Consider the following 18370-nt stretch of genomic DNA (forward strand, 5'->3'; position numbering starts at 1 on the left):
TGTGTCTCCTTTACTCTCACAGTCACAACACTTGTGAAAGTAGATGTGTGGGTTTAATTAACATATTTCCCTCCACCAGACAATTCTGTGACACCAGGTGGGTGCCCTCTAGTCCTAACACCATTTACCTGGAGATGGTGTCAGATGCCAATTGTTAGTCCAGGTTGTCACCTGTGCTTCTGACTGATTAACTATAAATTGACCCTCAATGTAGGTTTGATAAATTTATTAGAGCTGCTCAGAATTCAGGAAAATAGTTTACCAGTTTATTATAAAAGGATAAAGGATACAGGTAAACATCCAGATGGAAGAGATGTGTAGGGCAACATATGGGGAAAGGGTGTGGAGCTTTGGTGCCCTCTCTGAATAAGCTCCTCTTCATGTTCAACAACCTAGAAGCTCCCTGAACCTCATGCTATTGGGATTCTATGGAGTCCTCTCATAGGCATGATGGATCATTACCTCCATCTCCATCCAGCTCCTTTCCCTTGTCTGAGGAATGCGGGAAGGGACTGAAAGTTCCAAGCTTATATCTAGTTACATTTCTGTCTTTCTGGTAACCAGCCCTCATCCAAGAGCCACCCAGGAGCCCACCCACAGTCACCTCATTAGAACAAAGACTCCTGTCACCCAGGGAGTTCAAGGGATTTAGGAGCCTTGTGTCAGGAACAAGGAGTTGGGCAGGACAGGAGCAGAGCCCAAATAGAACCAAAGATACTCCTGATTTTCCTGTCACTTAGGAATTTCCAAGGGTTTCAGGAGCACTGTGCCCAGGAGCTAGGAACAGAGACCAGCATATTTTTTTTTATTATCTCACATGTTCCTTCTTTCTTTTTTCTTATATATTCTGTTTTTTGTACATAGTATGAAATGGGGGGAAAGTTTTATTTTTAATAAAAATGTTCAAGTTTTTAAATTGATTTTTAGAGAGGAAGGGAGAGAGAGAGAAAGAAAAACATTGATGTGAGAACGAAACATCTATCAGCTGCACCCCTCCACCCCCCCATACAGGGGACGGATCCCATAACCCAGGCATGTGCCCTGACTAGGAATGGAACCGGCAACCTTTTGGTGCGTGAGACAACACCCAACCAATTGAACCACACTGGTCAGGGTGAAAAGTTTTTTGTCTAAAGATTAGCATCATTTGTGGGAAAGCCTGTCTTTCCCCTCTGTTCTGTAGTACTGCCTTCAGAGTGAATTGAGGGTCTGTATTTCCATGAGCCTGTTTCTGGTTGTGCTCTGTCCTATTCCATTGATTTATGGAACTCTGTGCCAACATCACAATGCACATAGTGTAGTTTTAGGATAAGTCGTGAGAGTGTCTTGGCTATTCTTGGTCATTTGCATTTTCATGTATCTTTAGAATAGTCTTGTCAAATTCAAACAAGAAAACATGTTGGGATTTTGGCTGAGGTTGCATTGAACTAATAGATTCATTTTGCGAAGGGTTGGTAACTATATAATAATGAGTTTGTTTTTGTCCACGAGTATGATACTCTTCTTTAATAAGTTCTTTTCATCTATTACAGATCTTGCACATCTTTTAAAAAATTATTTTTAGCCCCAGCCAGTTTGGCTTAGTGGTTGGAGTGTCTGTCGATCTGAGGACTGAAGGGTACCGGGTTCGATTCTGGTCAAGGGCATGTATCTTGGTAGCAGGCTTGAACCCTGGCCCCGGTTGCGGCACGTGCAGAAGGCAACCAATCGATGTGTCTCTCTCACATTGATGTTTCTCTCTCTCTCTCTCTCTCTCTCTCTCTCTCTCTCTCTCTCTCTCTCTCTCTCTCTCCCCCCCCCCCCCTTCCTTCTACTCTGTCTAAAAATCAATGAAAAAATCTCCTCAGGTGAAGATTAACAACAATGAAATTATTTTTACATTTCCCATTATAAATGGTATCATTTTTAATACTTCCCTTTTCTAACTTGCTAATATATAGAAATACAACTCAGTTTTATATATATATATATTCAGCAGTATTGGCAAACTTACTTTTTCTAATATTTTTTTTTAGGTTCCTTTGGACTTTCTATGTATATTGGCACAGCATCTATGACTAATGACAAATTATTTTTTCTTTTCCAGTCCTTAGGCCTGTTTATTTAGCAGGGATTTGTTAATTTTATGTCTCTTTAAAAACCAGTGTTTGGCCAGGCAGGCGTGGCTCAGTGGTTGAGCGTCAACCAATGAACCAGAAGGTCACAGTTCAATTCCTAGTCAGGGCACATTCCCGGGTTGTGGGCTCTAGCCCTGGTGTGGGGTGTGTAGGAGGCAGCCGATCAATGATTCTCTCTCATCATTGATATTTCTGTCTCTCACTCTCCTTCCTCTCTGTAATCAATAAAAATATATTTAAAAACAAACAACGTTTGGTTTTATAGATCTTCTGTTTGCATGTTTCTTACTATTTTAGTGATGTCCTCAGCCCAAATGGGGCATGCATTTTGGCCTACTTCCTTACTCCTGTTTGCCACCCTTATTGCCCATGATTTTTCATCTTCTTCTCCTCATATTTCTGGATTTGTTCACTGGGAGTCTCTCATAAAAACTAGGAGGCCAGGAGTTAAATGACTTTTCTTAGTGGCAGCTTCTAAGTTGCAGAGCTGGGCCTCACCGTTTTCAACAACTACATAATGATCTTAAATTGCTGAGCAGTGCTGCTGTTGACTTATTTCTTAGTGTTTCTGCTGTCAGTGCTGAAGTCTGATACTCTGTGGAATATTACATCTGTGGGGCTCATAGATTGTGCAGTGATGTTAGAGGCTGGCAGCTGGTCTATGCAGTGCTTGGTGTCCTTGATTCTGAGTCAAGCTTTTGAAGCCTCAGTTCTCCTCACTTCTCTAGTTTGTCTTAGAGTGACAGGAGATACTTTTCAGTTGGAAAATAATATCCTGTGTTTCCAGCAGGAGTATTTTGGAAAGACAGTTAACTCCTTTTGTTTGTTTCTTCATCTGTAGAATGAAAGGGTTTCTAGCTCTAAAATTCTGCTTTTTTGCTGGAATAAAGAATTATTCACTATAGTCTATCAGAAATGTAACTGGAACAGTCATTCACTTTGTACAAAGAATTTTGATCTGCTAATATTATACTATATAATTTATAGTTTGTATAGTTTTTACAGTTGTTTTGTTAAAATGCCAACAGTAATATTCATTCTGTTTCATAATGGTTTTACTTTTTAATTTTATAGAATTAACACTGAATCCTCCGGAAGGAATTGTGGCAGGTGAGGCACTAAAGTTAACCTTTTTCTAATTAACTTTTAATAGCCAAAGCTGCCTTCTAAGTGACAATGTGGCTATTTTTCTTTTTCTGCAGGTCCCATGAATGAAGAGAATTTTTTTGAATGGGAGGCATTGATCATGTAAGTTAATCCTATATGTTTTTAGTCTTTAAGACTTTACTGGAAATTAGACCTGCACATCATGTTTGGCAGTGCAACTCTGCTAAGAAGTGTTGATCAGAAAAAAGGCTAAGTGTGTCTGAAATTTAGCTCTTCTCTAGTCTGATAATCTGAAGGCGGAAAACAACACAAACATTTATCCATAAGAAATGAAAGTGTTTCCTTAGCACCACCAGTAAAAGGTTTAGTAAGCATTATATATTTGTAGAGTTTTAAAATAAATGGTGAATGGTCTGTGTTGTGCTGAATTAGCTTCAAACAGCATGGGTGGCTTTGGCTTCAAGAACTTCTGAGAGCCAAGGCTTTGAGGTTGAAAAGGCTCCTTCGTGTGGGGGTGGCCACCCCGCCTGCGCACCAGGACTGGTCTTCCCCTCTGCCTCTCCTTCCGTGTGCCTTGTCTGGCCTTCCATCGTCCCTGACCGGGAGACATGCTCAGTTCTTCTGAGATGACCTGTGCAGTTCCTACCCAGTCTAGAAAGACTGTAACTGGGTTTCATGTACAGTGATGTTGCTTAAAGAGCAACAAATAGACCTCTGCTTCTAGAGTCTTCTATGGCTCTATGACCCAGGCTCTTTGTTTGCCTTCTTTATACCTTAGATGTACAATTTTTGGGCTATTCTTAGACTTAGGGTATTTCAAGAAAATGTGGCCCGGTAACATTTAGGTAGTTGAGATTTATAATCAGTCCTCGGTTTTCTCATGAGATGAGGTCTTCACCTAGCTAGGAAGTTTTCCCGTTGGATGCAGTGCCCTACTGGGAAGGGACTGGGAGAAGCTTGAAGCTGCTGCAGCAAATGTGAACTCTGATTTCAGGATGTAATTTTAAATGTAATCAGACTTTCTGGATTTTCCTGGTGCTTGTATGACATTAGTTCCTAACATTTACATGTTAGTTTGAGAAACAAGTTGCTGCTGTTATCTGTGAGGTTAGATTAATATATGAAAATTGATGTGAAGATAAGTTTTTTGATAAGCAAAAATGAGTGAACACTATCCAGAGACAGTATAGCATGCTAATGTTTCCTGATCATTTGTAATCTCTTCATTGCTTGGGTCCATGATACCCATAGTTTTCCTGTGTTCCAGTGTTTCTGGTATGAGCATGTCTTTGCAGCGTGTATTTGTAACTGCATTGTGTCTTTCACCCCACAGCGTGGGCTCCGGGTCAGCAATGACCTACATCCAATGGAATACTGTACTCATGTTAGTGTAGCTTTTAAAGAAACAAGATATCACACTGTAGGAACTTGCTCTTTAACCTGCTTTTCTCATTTACTGTATCACGTGCAATTCCTTTGTGTTAACACAGACACATACACATACACCAGGCAGCAAGCCTGCTTGTAGGGACAGAATTTTGGAAGTCCCTTTGAGTGCAGAGGTCTGTGGGCACCTGATAGGCCTTTTGTGTCTGGGAGGTAGTGACGATGCGCAGCCCAGGAGACTATTTAGAAGCCTTTAAAGGGACACATGAGCCTCTCACTATGGTTTTTTAATAGTGTTTATTGTTTAAAATCTGTTAGGGTAACTATTACTAATTTTAGATAAACAGTATAAAATTAAATCAATATTATGAAAACCTGTCTTAAAAAGTAATTAGAACTATTTTTTAGGTAGAGCACTTCTGTGTTTGAATAAGGCTTTTGCTTTAATGTGGAATTCCCCTGCTTCAGGATCTTGTGAGTATGTGGGTTTTGGTCCTGTTCCAGATCCTTTCACAAACAAGAGGCCGTTCACCAGTGTGCTTAAAACATCTATTAAGGAATTAACTGTCCTCCCATTGATTCGGCTCACCCTCCTGTCTTGGCAGACAGCTGGCTGAGTTTCTCTACTTAGTGATAGGTTTTCTTTTCTTTCTTTTTATTCTTTGACTGTTTCTAGAGTTTCTCCCATACCTTAGTGTTTATAAAAGTCATGCTTGTCTCATTTTCCAGAGTTTTCAGCTTACTTTCAGAGCCTCCATCTCAGATGTGCCGGGAAGAAAACATCTTTTCACATGTCCCAGACACACAACACTGAGAGCCTGTTATTAGGGTACTTCTTCGCAGACACAGGCATAGTAGGGGTGACCCTGAACCTCCATCCTGAAAGAACAAGACTGGGGGACTGGGGTGGGAGCACAACAAATTAGTGAACAAGGAATAATTAAGTAAGATCACTGCTGCCCGTTGTCCGGTCAGTAGGGGAAAATAACTCTGATGACTTTCTGCGGAGCTTATGTTAGAGTTGGAACCTATACTCAGTAAGAAGGGCAGGGGCTTCCTATCAGACTGAGGGAGGTGTGCCAGCAGGGCATATGGCTGCCATGGATATGTGCCCTGACCAGGGATCAAACCCACAACCTTTTTGGTATATGGGACGACGCTCCAACCAGCTGAGCCACTTGGACAGGGCTTCAACATCCATGAACTAGTGGCTTCGTGTTCCAGGGTCTGGCTGCATGACCTCTTTGGCCCCTGGCTGTGGGTGTGGGGAGCTGTCTGAGGTCCTTAACTGTGGAGGTTGGACGTACTCTTTCTTTGGAGCCCTGTAGTATGGGGTACAGGACATCTGTTATATCCTCAATGGCTGGAAAAAGCATGAAGTTCCTAGGAATTTTGCCACGTTGTTTCTGTCCTTCCCCAGCATTCTTGAAGTAGTTGGCAGTGGTGACGTCCCTGCCTGGTCCATGGCCTAGCTGCTGTCCCCTCTCCAGACCAGGGGGATCTGTCGGTTGTGATAAAATGACAAGGACTTCCTCTTCCTGAATGGTTGGGGACCCTTTGCTGACTACCCCCATGGTACTGTGGCACATTTGGGTCCAAGCTGGGTTACGACCGTGGGTGCAAGGATTCCGAGGCTGTTGCTTCTCCTAGGACTGGGCTTGACTTACATTAGGTGTGAACATCATGGTCACAGTAGCCACCCTTACATTAGGCTTTCTTGTTGACAGAAAAGTATCATAGAGCTTCTCTCATGCGTGTTGTGCTACTAAAACAGACCTGAGACATTAAGATAGATGCTTATAATTTGTATTGTATGTTCTCTGACTGAACAGTCCCAACCCCAAGAATTTCTTCAATAGAAGTGCTATCAAGATCTCAGTATGAGCCCTGGCTGGCATGGCTCAATGGTTGCAGGGGTGGGCAAACTTTTTGACTCGAGGGCCACAATGGGTTCTTAAACTGGACCGGAGGGCCGGAACAAAAGCATGGATGGAGTGTTTGTGTGAACTAATATAAATTCAAAGTAAAGGAGCGGAGGGGAGAGCAAGAGAACCGGATAGAACAGCCGGATCCGGCCCGCGGGCCATAGTTTGCCCACGGCTGGGTTAGAGTGTTGGCCTAAATACCAGAAGGACGCAATTTCAATTCCCAGTCAAGGGCATGTATCTGGGTTGCAGTAATATGGACACGGCATTGTCCAATATAATTTACAGATCATCCATACGGTGGAATGCCACGTGGTTCGAGAGAGGCTCAGGCAGAATCCACCTACTGGCCTAGAGATGTGTCCACAGTGGCTATGGAGAGGAAGAAGCAAATTATGTAACAGCAGGTCTAGACCAGTGTTGTCAACTGGGGTTGATTCTGCGCCCCTCCCCCCCCCCCCCAACTCCCATGGGACATTTGGCAATGTCTGGAGACATTTTTGGTTATCACAACTGAGGGGTAAGGGGAGCTCCACTACTGGCATCTAGTGGGACACTGCTAAACACCCCACAGTGCGCCGGATGGCCTCTAACACAGCACGGGGCGGTCTGGCCCAAGATGCACCAGTGCTGAGGTCGAGAAATTCTAGTATGACTGAGCTGTTGCCCCCCAGTGTAAAATTTTTTGCAGCTTTGTTGAGATGTAATTTATATACCATAGTTGTCTTGTATTAAGTGATAAGTCAGAGTTTTTTAGTCATCATCACAATCCAGTTTTAGAACTTTTCCCATTTGCTGTCAGTTCCCATCCCCATCTCAGCTGCAGGCAGCTCTGCTCTACTCTCTGCCTTAATAGATTTGCCTTTTCTGGACTTTTCCTGCAAATGGAATCATAAAATACCTTGTCTTTTGTGTCTGGCTTCTGGTACTCAGTGTACTGCATAGATTGCATTCCTCTGTGTCACAGAGTGTCAGTGGTTCCTCCCTTTTTGTTGCTGAGTCGTGTTCCGCTGTGTGTTGGGTCCCATCTGAGGTGTCCGCTCATCAGCTGATGGACACTTCGGTGTTGCCATGTTTGGGCTATAGTGCTGCTGTGAACCGTCTGTGTGGACATGCTTTTCTGTTTCTCCTGGTTGGATACGCAGGAGTGGAGTTGCTGGAGGATAGAATAAATCTGTGTTTAACAGTTTAAGAAACAGTCAAACTGTTTTCCACAGTAGCTCACTCATTATTTTATATTCCTACCAGTCGCAGGTGAGGGTTTTCATTTCTCCACTCCCCCCGCACACACACTTGGTGTTGTCTGGTGTGAAGTGGGATCTTATTGTGGAATTTATCTGCTTTTCTTGAGGACTAAATGTGATGACTGGGTTGTACTGCCAGTGCCCCTCATGGCCTGCCAGGCTCTTTTGGGACCCGCCTGGAAGTGGAAGGTGTTATGAAGCAGTGTACCTTTTTTATGCTTCAGGCGGTTATGTCTTTGGAGCATAACCGTCCTTTGTAATCCAGTTCAAATTTAAGTACTAATGAATGGGTTTACAATCTTTATTATTTAAACCCTTGTCACATGTATGAGACATTTTGTTCGTGTGCTGTGACAAACCTGAAAAAGGGAATAGCAAAAACAGCTTCTTCACCACCTGCCCCAGCTGGAGAGCCATGTGGGCTGTGATGCTAGGACATGCCCAAGGGCAGGTGGCTCACAGCAGGCACGCCTAGCTGCACAGGTGATCGGTTGTTATGGATGGTGCAGAATTGGGGTGCCACGACTCCAGGAGGAAGCAGCAGGCAGCTGTCCCTCAGGCAGAGCAGACACTATGAACAGTGGTCAGGGTTAGACCCCCATGTTGCTCTCGGTATTTCCTCCTCAGCATCTGACTCACCTGAGCTAGTCGTCCGAGTGGAGCGATGTGGAACAATTTCCTTTATAGAGTGCAGCGTGGGTATTTTGCTTTAATACTCGTCTCAACAAATAAATAAGTACCTATCTCAGAGCTCTGAAATAATTTAGGCCATTATTTTAATTAATGAGATAAAAAAGAATTTTCAGGCTTTGAAGAATGTATAGTTGCCTCAGATAGATAAAATGTTTTGCTTCCTTGGTTTTTCTTGTACATTTTTTCCCCTGAAGATTTTCAGATGAGGCATTTAGTGAAGAAGGGAGGCTATCACTTCTTTATTGCCTGGAGTATGGCACTAAAACTTGTCCAAAAATAATACTAATTATGTCTCTCTGTCTTGCTTCAGGAATTTACTCGCTAGTGTTTTCCATCAGTCAGCTGGCATGCCACTGCCCACATGGGCCCAGCTGTAGGCTTGTCCCCGGCACCAGGACCTCTGGAAGAGAAAGGAACCCTGGTTTTAAACCAGTAGCGAACCAGAGCATTTGAAAATCACTTTGATATTTAAGATGTGGGAACACTTTAGGAAATGTTTGATCATGTTTCTGAGGCTGCAGACGATCCAGTGGATTTTTTATTTTAAAGAAAGCTCTATTATGAGAAACAAAGAACTGTTATCAGAGTATTGAGCAAGTACCATTTGGCTCATTCCAGAAACATTACCCCGACATTTTTTTCCTCTACTAAAGAGGTGCCAGAAAGATTGAAGCACTGGCACACATTCCTGACCTAGTAACACTGTTGTTTTTAAAGATAATATCTCTGTTGCCCAGCGTCTGAGTTAGCAGTTTGAACTGTTCTACTGTTAACTCCGGGACTGAACTGGTTTAAGACCTTGACCAAGTCATTTCATCCTTGGCTATATCCCAGCTTTTCTTAAGTGAAAACAGCACTTCCTGACAGCTTTTATCAGAAGGACATATGGAGTAAGGACAGAGTGGCACTTCCATCTGCTTTGAGGTCTTCTGGAAAAGAGGTGTGGGCCGATTGGAAATCTCGCATGTGGTCTGTGCTGACCCTGTGTGCAGAAAGAAAGGCTTCCAGGGCACCATTCAGGAAGAGCACAGCTCCTGGTGGTGGTGGCCTGCAGCCCTGTGCCAGGCCGGACGCCTTCCCCTGCAGCTTTGGTGGGCCACCTCTCTTCCAGGAGCCCACCCCATTCCTGCCTCCTCTTATGGCTTTCCTGTCCTGGTTTCAGGCCAAGGCTCTGGGCGCTGTTATGCAGTGACACCCTTCCAAAACAAAGTACCTATTCACTGTGGCTTCCCCCTAAAGTAGCAAGGACACAGTTTTCAGAATCAAGATTAGCCTCTTAAATTGAAAACCAGTATTATATGAAGTGGTGAAGGGTATTCTTTAAGAAGAGGAAGAAGAAGAAAAAGGTAAAGACAAAAATTATGAACAACAAAGTGACAGCAAATACGTATCTTTCAACAAGTGAATCTAAAAATCAAGTGAGTAAAAAGTGTGATGAACAGAATAAACTGGTGAATATAATAGGATCAGGGGCATAGAAAGGGAGTGGACTGACAATTCTCGGGGCAGGGAAAGGGGTGTGGGAAGAGACTGGACAAAAATCGTACGCCTATGGATGAGGACGGGGGTCGGGGAGGGGTAAGGGCAGAGGGTGGGGTGGGAACCGGGTGGAGGGGAGCTATGGGGGGAAAAAAGGAACAGTTGTAATAATCTGAACAATAAAGATTTATTAGTAAAAATATATATATATAAATAAAAAGAAAATATTTAGCTCCGCCGAACACTTCTTGCCTTGTTCCTGTTTTGAACATTTTACCGCAGCCCAGCCTCCAGGCTGGTGACTCGGTCCTGGCCTCCACTATGGTGGTGTCATTGAAAGCCCATAGTGTTGGCACCAAATGAAAATAAAGTTCTTTTCTTCGGCCTTCTTTCCTTCCTTCCTTCCTTCCTTCCTTCCTTCCTTCCTTCCTTCCTTCCTTCCTTCCCTCCCTCCCTCCCTCCCTCCCTCCCTCCCTCCCTCCCTCCCTCCCTCCCTCCCTCCCTCCCTCCTTCCTTCCTTCCTTCCTTCCTTCCTTCCTTCCTTCCTTCCTTCCTTCCATGTTTTAAAATTGATTTTAGAGAAAGGAAAGGAGAGGGAGGAGAAAGAGAAACATCTATGTGAGAGAGAAACATTGATCCCTCCTGCTCACACCCTGATCTGGGACTGAATCCTCAACCCATGCATGTGCCCCAACCTGAAATTGAACTGGCAACTGGGACAGTGCTCACCCAACTGAGCCACACCAGCCAGGGCTAAAGTTCTGTTCTTTTTGAATTTTTTGTCTGTTTCCTTTAATTGTAGAGATAAGTGTTGTTTCTAATATTTGCCAATCTACATAAATTTTTAAAATTTCACTGAATAAAAATAATTTTATCAAGATTTAAAATAAATTTATACTTTAAGAGACAATTTTAAAATGTATGTAGATTGTTTTAGAATAAATATATTTTAATTTTTTTCCTGTGCTATATCTTGTATTTATTTATTTTGAGAGGCAGCAGGTCTCTTGTGTTGAACTGCTTCTGCAGTGGCCAAGGCTTTTGTGCTTGTGATGGCACTCACTATGCTGTAGAATTAACATGCTGGGCTCATTGTTTAGAGAGAGACAGGTGTTGCTAAAGAGACCTCCTCTCGGTTCACAGGAATAGAGTAGAATTTCTTTTCTTATTGAGTTAATGGGTCATACCCAAAGTGGTTGCTGCTGTCCTAGTGTTTAGTTGTTTAGCAATTCTGTTTTCTATAAAAATTTACATAGGAAAAATGGTCTGAAATCTGTTAAAGCTACTCTAATGCAGATTTTATAAACAACATTTGTATGGGGTGGAGGAGTTCATCTCTTTTAAATTTCAAGCTGGTGGCTCTCACTTCTCCTCTCCTGCCGGCCATGGTATTGTATATTGATCAAGAGAGTGTTCATTTATATTCATAGAGTTTTAAAATGTGATAGGACTTCTGAAGTGGTTTAGTCTGTTTCTGCTACTTTCCATCTGAGGAGTTGGTAAACCCAGGCAAACAGGCATGCACGTGCCTGGTGACATTGAGTGCTTAGGTGACCGTGTAAATGCAGGGTGTGGCCCCGAGCTTAGGCCTGCAGGTCAGGGCTTGCTTGCAACACTGCTGCACGTGTGCATACCTGGCCTTCTATAGGGAACCTGGCAGGGACCACACGTCTGCTCTTTACCTGTTTCTGGAAGGTTAGAAAAACTACTTCTGAAGCTCATTTAAAAATTAAAAATACCCTTTGGAAAACAACTCTCAACCCCTCATTTATTTACTACAATAGAATCTTGCTCTAACATGTGCCATAATTTTTATCTTTCTCCTAAAATGTAATTGTATCACATACACAAAAAAGCACAGTCCTCAGGGTCTTTCAGTGCTGGCCTTAGTTTTCTCTAATCCTATGATGATAGAGGTTCTGTGGCCCCACTGTTACTTCTATTAGTGTAAAAACTACCTGTAACTTCATCTTTGTGCTTGTACCTAAGATTTAAACCAGGTTGGAACGCAACAGTGAGACAGGATTTTCCATTCAGAAAAAGAACCAATTCATCATTAGTATTTAGATAATCTTTTCATGTGCAATTAAGCAAAAATACCTTGAACTCATTTCTAAAGTGTGGTAGACATTGAAAAAATTACCTTCAAGTTCTGTGTATTTTATATCTTTCAGGGGCCCAGAAGACACTTGCTTTGAGTTTGGTGTTTTTCCTGCCATCCTGAGTTTCCCGCTTGATTACCCATTAAGTCCCCCAAAGATGAGATTCACCTGTGAGATGTTTCATCCCAACAGTGAGTACTTTTGGAAGTTGTTTTAGTGGTTCCAGGAGGGCCCCAGAGTGACTACATGAAAGGTGGTGTCTGTGAGTGAAATAGACCACTGAAAACATTTTTTATGTTCTGAACTTTAGCAAGTTAATCATGGTGGTATTGACAACATTGTGGTTTCAGTTTAGAAGGACAGTTTAATGTAGATAAAAGTGTAAGTTACCAAGAGAAATCCCGTGCCTTTTTTTAAATATTTAAGTAATTTCAGTTGTCTTTGTCCTAGCCATGTGAACATTTTTCAGGGATTTAATGGTAGAATTATTGTGAACAATCCTGATTATGTGAGACTAGTAGCCCTGCGCACGAATCCGTGTGCCAGTAGCTCTCTGCAGGGCCTGGCCGCTCCGCACCTGCTGCCCAGAGGCTCTCCGTGGCCCAGAGGCTCATCTGCAGCTGGGTGTGGAACGCTTGCCTCGTCACCAGGGCAACGACGAAACAAGCATTCTGCCAGGTCGCTCATGCTGCCTGCTCTCTGCGGCCGCCCTCCCGGTACTGGGGGACTCCGGTGGGGCTGAGAGGACTGGGCGCTGCTATCTTTGTGACGGAGTGGTGGTTAATTTGCATATTACCCTTTTATTAGATAGGCTATTTTGGTGAAATATTTGATTGCCAGGTAACCTTTCATTTACTTCTTTTGGATATAATATTTTTTTAAAAACAACCATATGACGGTAGAATTGTCCCATAATGACTAGAACTGGACAGACCAGCCTAGAGCCCCTTCAGGGGGTGAGCAGTGACCTGAGGGGCCCGTATAGGCCTTCCAGGACCATGTGGATGGGAGTGTGTGGATGGGAACTTGACACTTGGGGACTCAGGTTGTGTTCCAGCTGTGCAGACAGCCCACTCTCTGTCTGCACCTCCTGCTCCCTGCCTCTGTGGGGCCTGACCACATGCTGGGTCACTGGCCCAGTTATCGCTCACCTGGTGTGTTCTGGCCCCTGCAGTCTACCCTGATGGCAGAGTCTGCATTTCCATCCTCCATGCTCCAGGCGACGACCCCATGGGCTACGAGAGCAGTGCCGAGAGGTGGAGCCCTGTGCAGAGCGTGGAGAAGATCCTCCTGTCGGTGGTGAGCATGCTGGCAGGTGAGAAAAGCCTTGGCCACTGTGGGCTCGCTGCTAGTAGAGGAAGCCAGATAGCTCAGTGGCTGTGCCTCCTCCCTCATTTCATCCTCGTCTTTATAATTCAGCTTTATTGTTTTGATGAGTTTATATATATGCTTTTCTGCTTTTTCATTTTACGTTATTTATATACACTGTTCCAAGCGTAATTCCTCCTGTGTTTCTGACCCTAGTGCCTGGGCAATGGGGTGCTCTCTTTGGGGACAGGAATCCAGAGGGAGCATAATTTGTGGAAGGGAACAGTTTGGGGTATGAATGTCCACCCTCCAGTGCTTGTCCAGAAGCCATTCATCTGAGGGTGGGTCATGGAAGTGAGGATATGGGATCATCTGTTGGTAACGGGTAGGACAAAGGGGATAATGGAGAAAAGAGCACATAGAAGGAGAGGGGTCCTCACAGGAATGGGGGAAGTGGTCTGGAAAATTAGGAGGAAATGGAGGCATGTCAGACAGAGAAAGTTGACGGTGCTGTAGGAGGTCCCAGCTGGAGGCCAACCTCAGTGGCCACTAGGTTTGGGCTGTTGGAGGTCCTCAGCTGACTGCTTGGGATTCAGTGAAGTCCAGGAACCTGAAGTCAAGAATTTCAGTGTATGTGTTTTTTGTGTGTTTGTTGTTGTTGTTTTAAAGAATAGTTTATTGATTTTTAGAGAAGAGATGAAAGGAGAAGAGGGAGAGAGAAATATCTGTGTGAGAGCTCATCATCCATCAGCTACCTCCTTACTAGGGATCGAGCCTGCAGCTTGGGCATGTGCCCGGACCAGGAATCGAACCAGTGACCTCTTGGTGCATGGGACGATGCCCAACCAACTGAGCCACACCAGCATGCGTGTTTTAAGCTGGAGACTCTCTGCATTCTCACATGAGCAAACAGCATCAGACAAAAGGTGTCTGAAGACGAGAGAGAGGCAGTGACTTGGCTATCTTCAGATGTCAGATATAAGGTCTACTATTGTAAACATTTTTGGTCTAAATTGTTTTCCTTTTTTGAAAGGTTTTAATGTATTCTTTACACACTCCTCTTGGAATACCAGTCCCCTGCTCTGAGCTGCTTTTCCAGCACCGCCACTGCGCTTAGTCTGGCCAGGCTGTCTCCCGTTCAGTTGTGTGGTCTGTTTCAGTGCTGCTCTAGGAGACTACGGTCCTTGGGCCTCTGCAAGCCATTGGGGCACTGGAATTTCCCCGGGCAAAGGCTGTGGGCAGGAATTGGGGGCTGGCTCTGTCCATGCTTGGCTGTTCCCTGAAGTCTGTTTCAAACAGGGGTCCCCTAAATGCCACATTCTCTGAGAAGCCTACATACTCCCAGTCATCCTGCCTCCTGCTGTCCTGTTTTCCCCTTTGTAGCACTTAGTTTGGAATGAGGCATTTGTGGGTCCATGAGAGGGTGTCTCTCAGAGGGCCCAGGTCACTGGGTCCCCTGCATAGCCAGTGTCCAGAATGAGGCCTCCCACACAGGAGCTGGTGAGGAAGGGTTTGTTGAATAATGAAAGAAGGGAGGGAAACAGTGCTATTGGTTGAAGAGTCACAGACACGGTGGCAGCTTAGGGAAGGAGGGCTAGAGTGGGAGGGAGCAGCCTGGGGCCATGCTGAGCTCAGAACTGTGCTCGTTGTCCTGCTGGCCTCTAGGCAGCCTTCTCTGCTCTGATCTGGTCGCTTCTCGGGTTCTACATGGTGGTGACTGCCTATACCTCTGTCACTGCTGGTTCCCCTGTCCCCTTCCCACAGGCCCCGGCTGCCTCTCTGTGTGTCTGCTGATTCTAGCCTGGGGCCAGGTGTCCACATGGGCTGAAAGTCCATGTGGGGCCACATCTCCCTGGCCGTGTACTCTGATAGTTGCTAGGGGGAGCTGCACTGAGAAGGGCTCTGAGAGAAGTGTCTGCACAGAGCAAGTCCTGGAGGAATAAGCTGGCGGGTGGGTGGTCTGTGACTCGCTCTCTGGGCACTCCGCAGGTCATGTGCCAGTTGTCCTATGTGCTAAGCGAGGTAGATGACTTCTGTGGGTACATTTAAGATGCTCAGAAGGTAGGAGTCATGAGAGTGGATCTTGCCCCGAGACGTGTCTCTCCACTGACCTCACACCTCTTCTCAGGGGAGGGGCTGTTGTTTGTTTCTTAAAGAACAGGCTTCCTCCCCCAGCATTTCAGTCGTCAGCATCTCTTATTTCTGGGACACATCTTGGGAGTGGAATGAAGATCTTGTCAATTCAGACCTTACTTTAGGAGCCCCTTTCATGTGGACACGTCTGCCTTCTCTTCCAGAGCCCAACGACGAAAGTGGAGCTAATGTGGATGCTTCCAAAATGTGGCGGGATGACCGAGAGCAGTTTTACAAGATCGCCAAGCAGATCGTGCAGAAGTCTCTGGGGCTCTAAGGCCTTGCTCGTGTGTGTGCACATACACCACCAGGCAGTCTCCAGTGTTTCTCCTCCAGGACACTGAGTGACAGTGACACTCTGTGCTGGTACCAAAAAAGGCAAGCTTGTAGAACTGCAGCTCTGGTCTTCTTTTCCACCCCTCCCACCCCAAACGGGCTTCTCTTCTGAAATTACAATTCACGTAGGATAATGACAGTTGGATGCAGCTTTAGAGTGTTCCCAGCAAGGTGGTTCAGGTAGATTGTCAAAGCTGTCGCCACTACCTCTCCCAGCTGAAGCACCTGCAAACCCAACAGTTAGTGGCTTCCCTTCCCTCCTGAGTGCTGAGAGGGTATGTGCTGGCCTCCTCAGGACTGGAGCCAAGGCAAAGGGCAGGGCCGGGCGTCTGTGGTCCCTCTGGCTCCTGTGTGCCCCACGAGCAGTGTGCAGCCATTTCAGTGTGTTGTATTTTACAAGCAGGTGTTTTTCTTATAATCTAGTTACATCTTTTTCATTTGTTGTGTATTACAAACTATCACACTTAGTAATACTTTCAGGAAATAAATACTTTTCTAAATGTGGATGACTGAACAGTGGGCACATGGGGAGGCTCACTGCTACCACACAGACCAACCATCTTTCCTGATCACATTTATCAAAGATGACAGTCATTTCTCAGTTACTAATACAGGAAAATATGAGACTGAAAGTTTTTAGTCACAGTTTCTTCTGGATCTATAGGAGTTTACTTTTTCCAGTCTCAAAACCAGGGAGTTCTAGGTTTTTGCACATTGTGGTTGCAGCTGGAACTTTGACTTATTGGGACAAAATTATTCTTTGCAACTTGGAAGGGATCTTTTGTTAGCGCAGAGCAGAGGCGTGCCTTATCTCCAAACTTGACCTGCGCTCACTTGTGGAAGTGTGGCACGCGGGGTCCCAGGCCCCAGTGGGCACAAATCACTTACTTGTGGATTACAGTCAGTCTTCTCCAGTATGGGCGGCTCAGCAGCATGATGCCAGGGTCCATTATGAGCAATAACAGATATATTGCTTGCAGAATCACACATTCAGCCTGTTTCAAACAGGTTACATTTAAATAGGTATTTCTATTTTTAAAATAAGGGACGGCCTTCAAGACATAGAATAGATCTTCCTTTGTCCCTTCCTCCCTTTTCATGATGTGTCCGGTGGGCAGTTGTGGTATTTGTTTTACTGCCACCTCACACATAATTTCTTGGGTTGACAAATACTGGCTAAGGGGGCTCCGTATTGGGCTTCATTGGAAACCAGATTCTCTCCTCAGAAGGGCATCTTTTAAGATTTGGAATTTAGTACAAGGATTTGTATTTGGAAGGGGAGGGAAAGAGGTGTTGCACCTAAACAGTATTTGTAGGCCCATTTGCAGGAGGCAGAGCCCTCTCCACAGAGAGGGAAAGTGTGTGGGGATGTGATCTGTGGACATGGCTGGAGAGCGGGCATTGCAGCCACATTAGCAGGTAGCCATGGGGGCTTCCAAGAAATCTGGAGAAAGAAGAGAGATTGTCTCTTTGTAAAACAAAGTATTTTTATTAATTTGTATTTATTAAATGGAAAGAGAATCCCCTGGTTAAAAATAAAGTTATATATTTTCCCCATTCTGCAGTGTATTTTTATTTGTCGCATCTATACTAATAAAAGGGTAATATGCTAATTAGACTGGACATCTGGACAAAGCCATGGTGGCGAGGGCCAAGGCAGGGGCGGTTAGGGGCGACCAGGCCTCCAGGGGAGAGCAGTTAGGGGCAACCAGGCTGGCAGGGAAGGGCAGTTAGGGGCAACTGGGCCAGTAGGGGAGGGCAGTTAGGGGTGACCAGGCTGGCAGGGGAGGGCAGTTAGGGACGACCGGGCTGGCAGGGGAATAGGGGCATCAGGCAGGCAGGCAGAGTGGTTAGGGGCGATCAGGCAGGCAGGCAGGTGAGTGGTTAGGAGCCAGCAGTCCTGGATTGCGAGAGGGATGTCCGACTGCCGGTTTAGGCCCAGTCCCAGTCAGACATAACCTGCGGGGTCCCAGATTGGAGAGGGTGCAGGCCAGGCCCTCCCCGCCCCCCATGCATGAATTTCGTGCACCAGGCCTCTAGTTTTTATATAATGATGTGGAGACCCACGACAGGGTTGCCCGCTGTGGAATACGCCAGAAGCCCCTCCATAGAGCTACCCTTCCTTGGGCAGTATGTATGGGCACCAAGACTCCGTGTCAGGATTGTTCAGAGGTCACTTTATTCTGGACTTGTGTGAGCCTTGGATGGGTTCATTCTCTTAGTCCCTTTGTTCCATTCTCTGTGTCTTTCCTTCTGTAGTTCCCGGGTTTCCTAGCTGGGTCTGTGGCAGCATCAGTCTGTGAAATTGTCTAGAGGAGATGTCTGTTGACCAGCCTCTGACTGGACATGGGCAGCAAAGAACAGGCGTGTGAGTAGGAAGCTGCAGGAAGCTAAGAGCACACTCGGATTTTCATTGGGACGTGAAGTCACAGTCCCTGTGGGACGTGCCTCTGAAGTTCCTTGCTTAGTGTGTAAATTAGTAAAGGGGCCCAGGTCCCAGCTTTGCTGACCTCAGTACTGTTTGGTGACTGTCATGGTCG

At 45.2% G+C, this 18370-nt stretch overlaps 1 protein-coding gene across 2 annotated transcripts in view; it reads left to right on the forward strand.

Annotated features, from left to right (window-relative positions):
• UBE2G2 (ubiquitin conjugating enzyme E2 G2) overlaps positions 1-17386 on the forward strand; it is a 30148-nt gene extending 12762 nt beyond the window's left edge. Inside the window, exons 2-6 of one of the 2 annotated variants that reach the window (XM_080657198.1) lie at positions 3192-3227; positions 3320-3365; positions 12126-12244; positions 13228-13368; positions 15659-17386. In XM_080657198.1, coding sequence (XP_080513324.1) covers positions 3192-3227; positions 3320-3365; positions 12126-12244; positions 13228-13368; positions 15659-15771 — 455 coding nt within the window. In that variant the 3' untranslated portion in view covers positions 15772-17386. The remainder of the gene's footprint in view (positions 1-3191; positions 3228-3319; positions 3366-12125; positions 12245-13227; positions 13369-15658) is intronic. The other variant, XM_080657199.1, reaches the window with a different exon arrangement.
• Positions 17387-18370: the final 984 nt, after the last annotated feature.

Source organism: Plecotus auritus, assembly GCF_963455305.1.
Source record: "Plecotus auritus genome assembly, chromosome: 2".
In the NCBI taxonomy this organism is placed as follows: Eukaryota; Metazoa; Chordata; class Mammalia; order Chiroptera; family Vespertilionidae; genus Plecotus; species Plecotus auritus.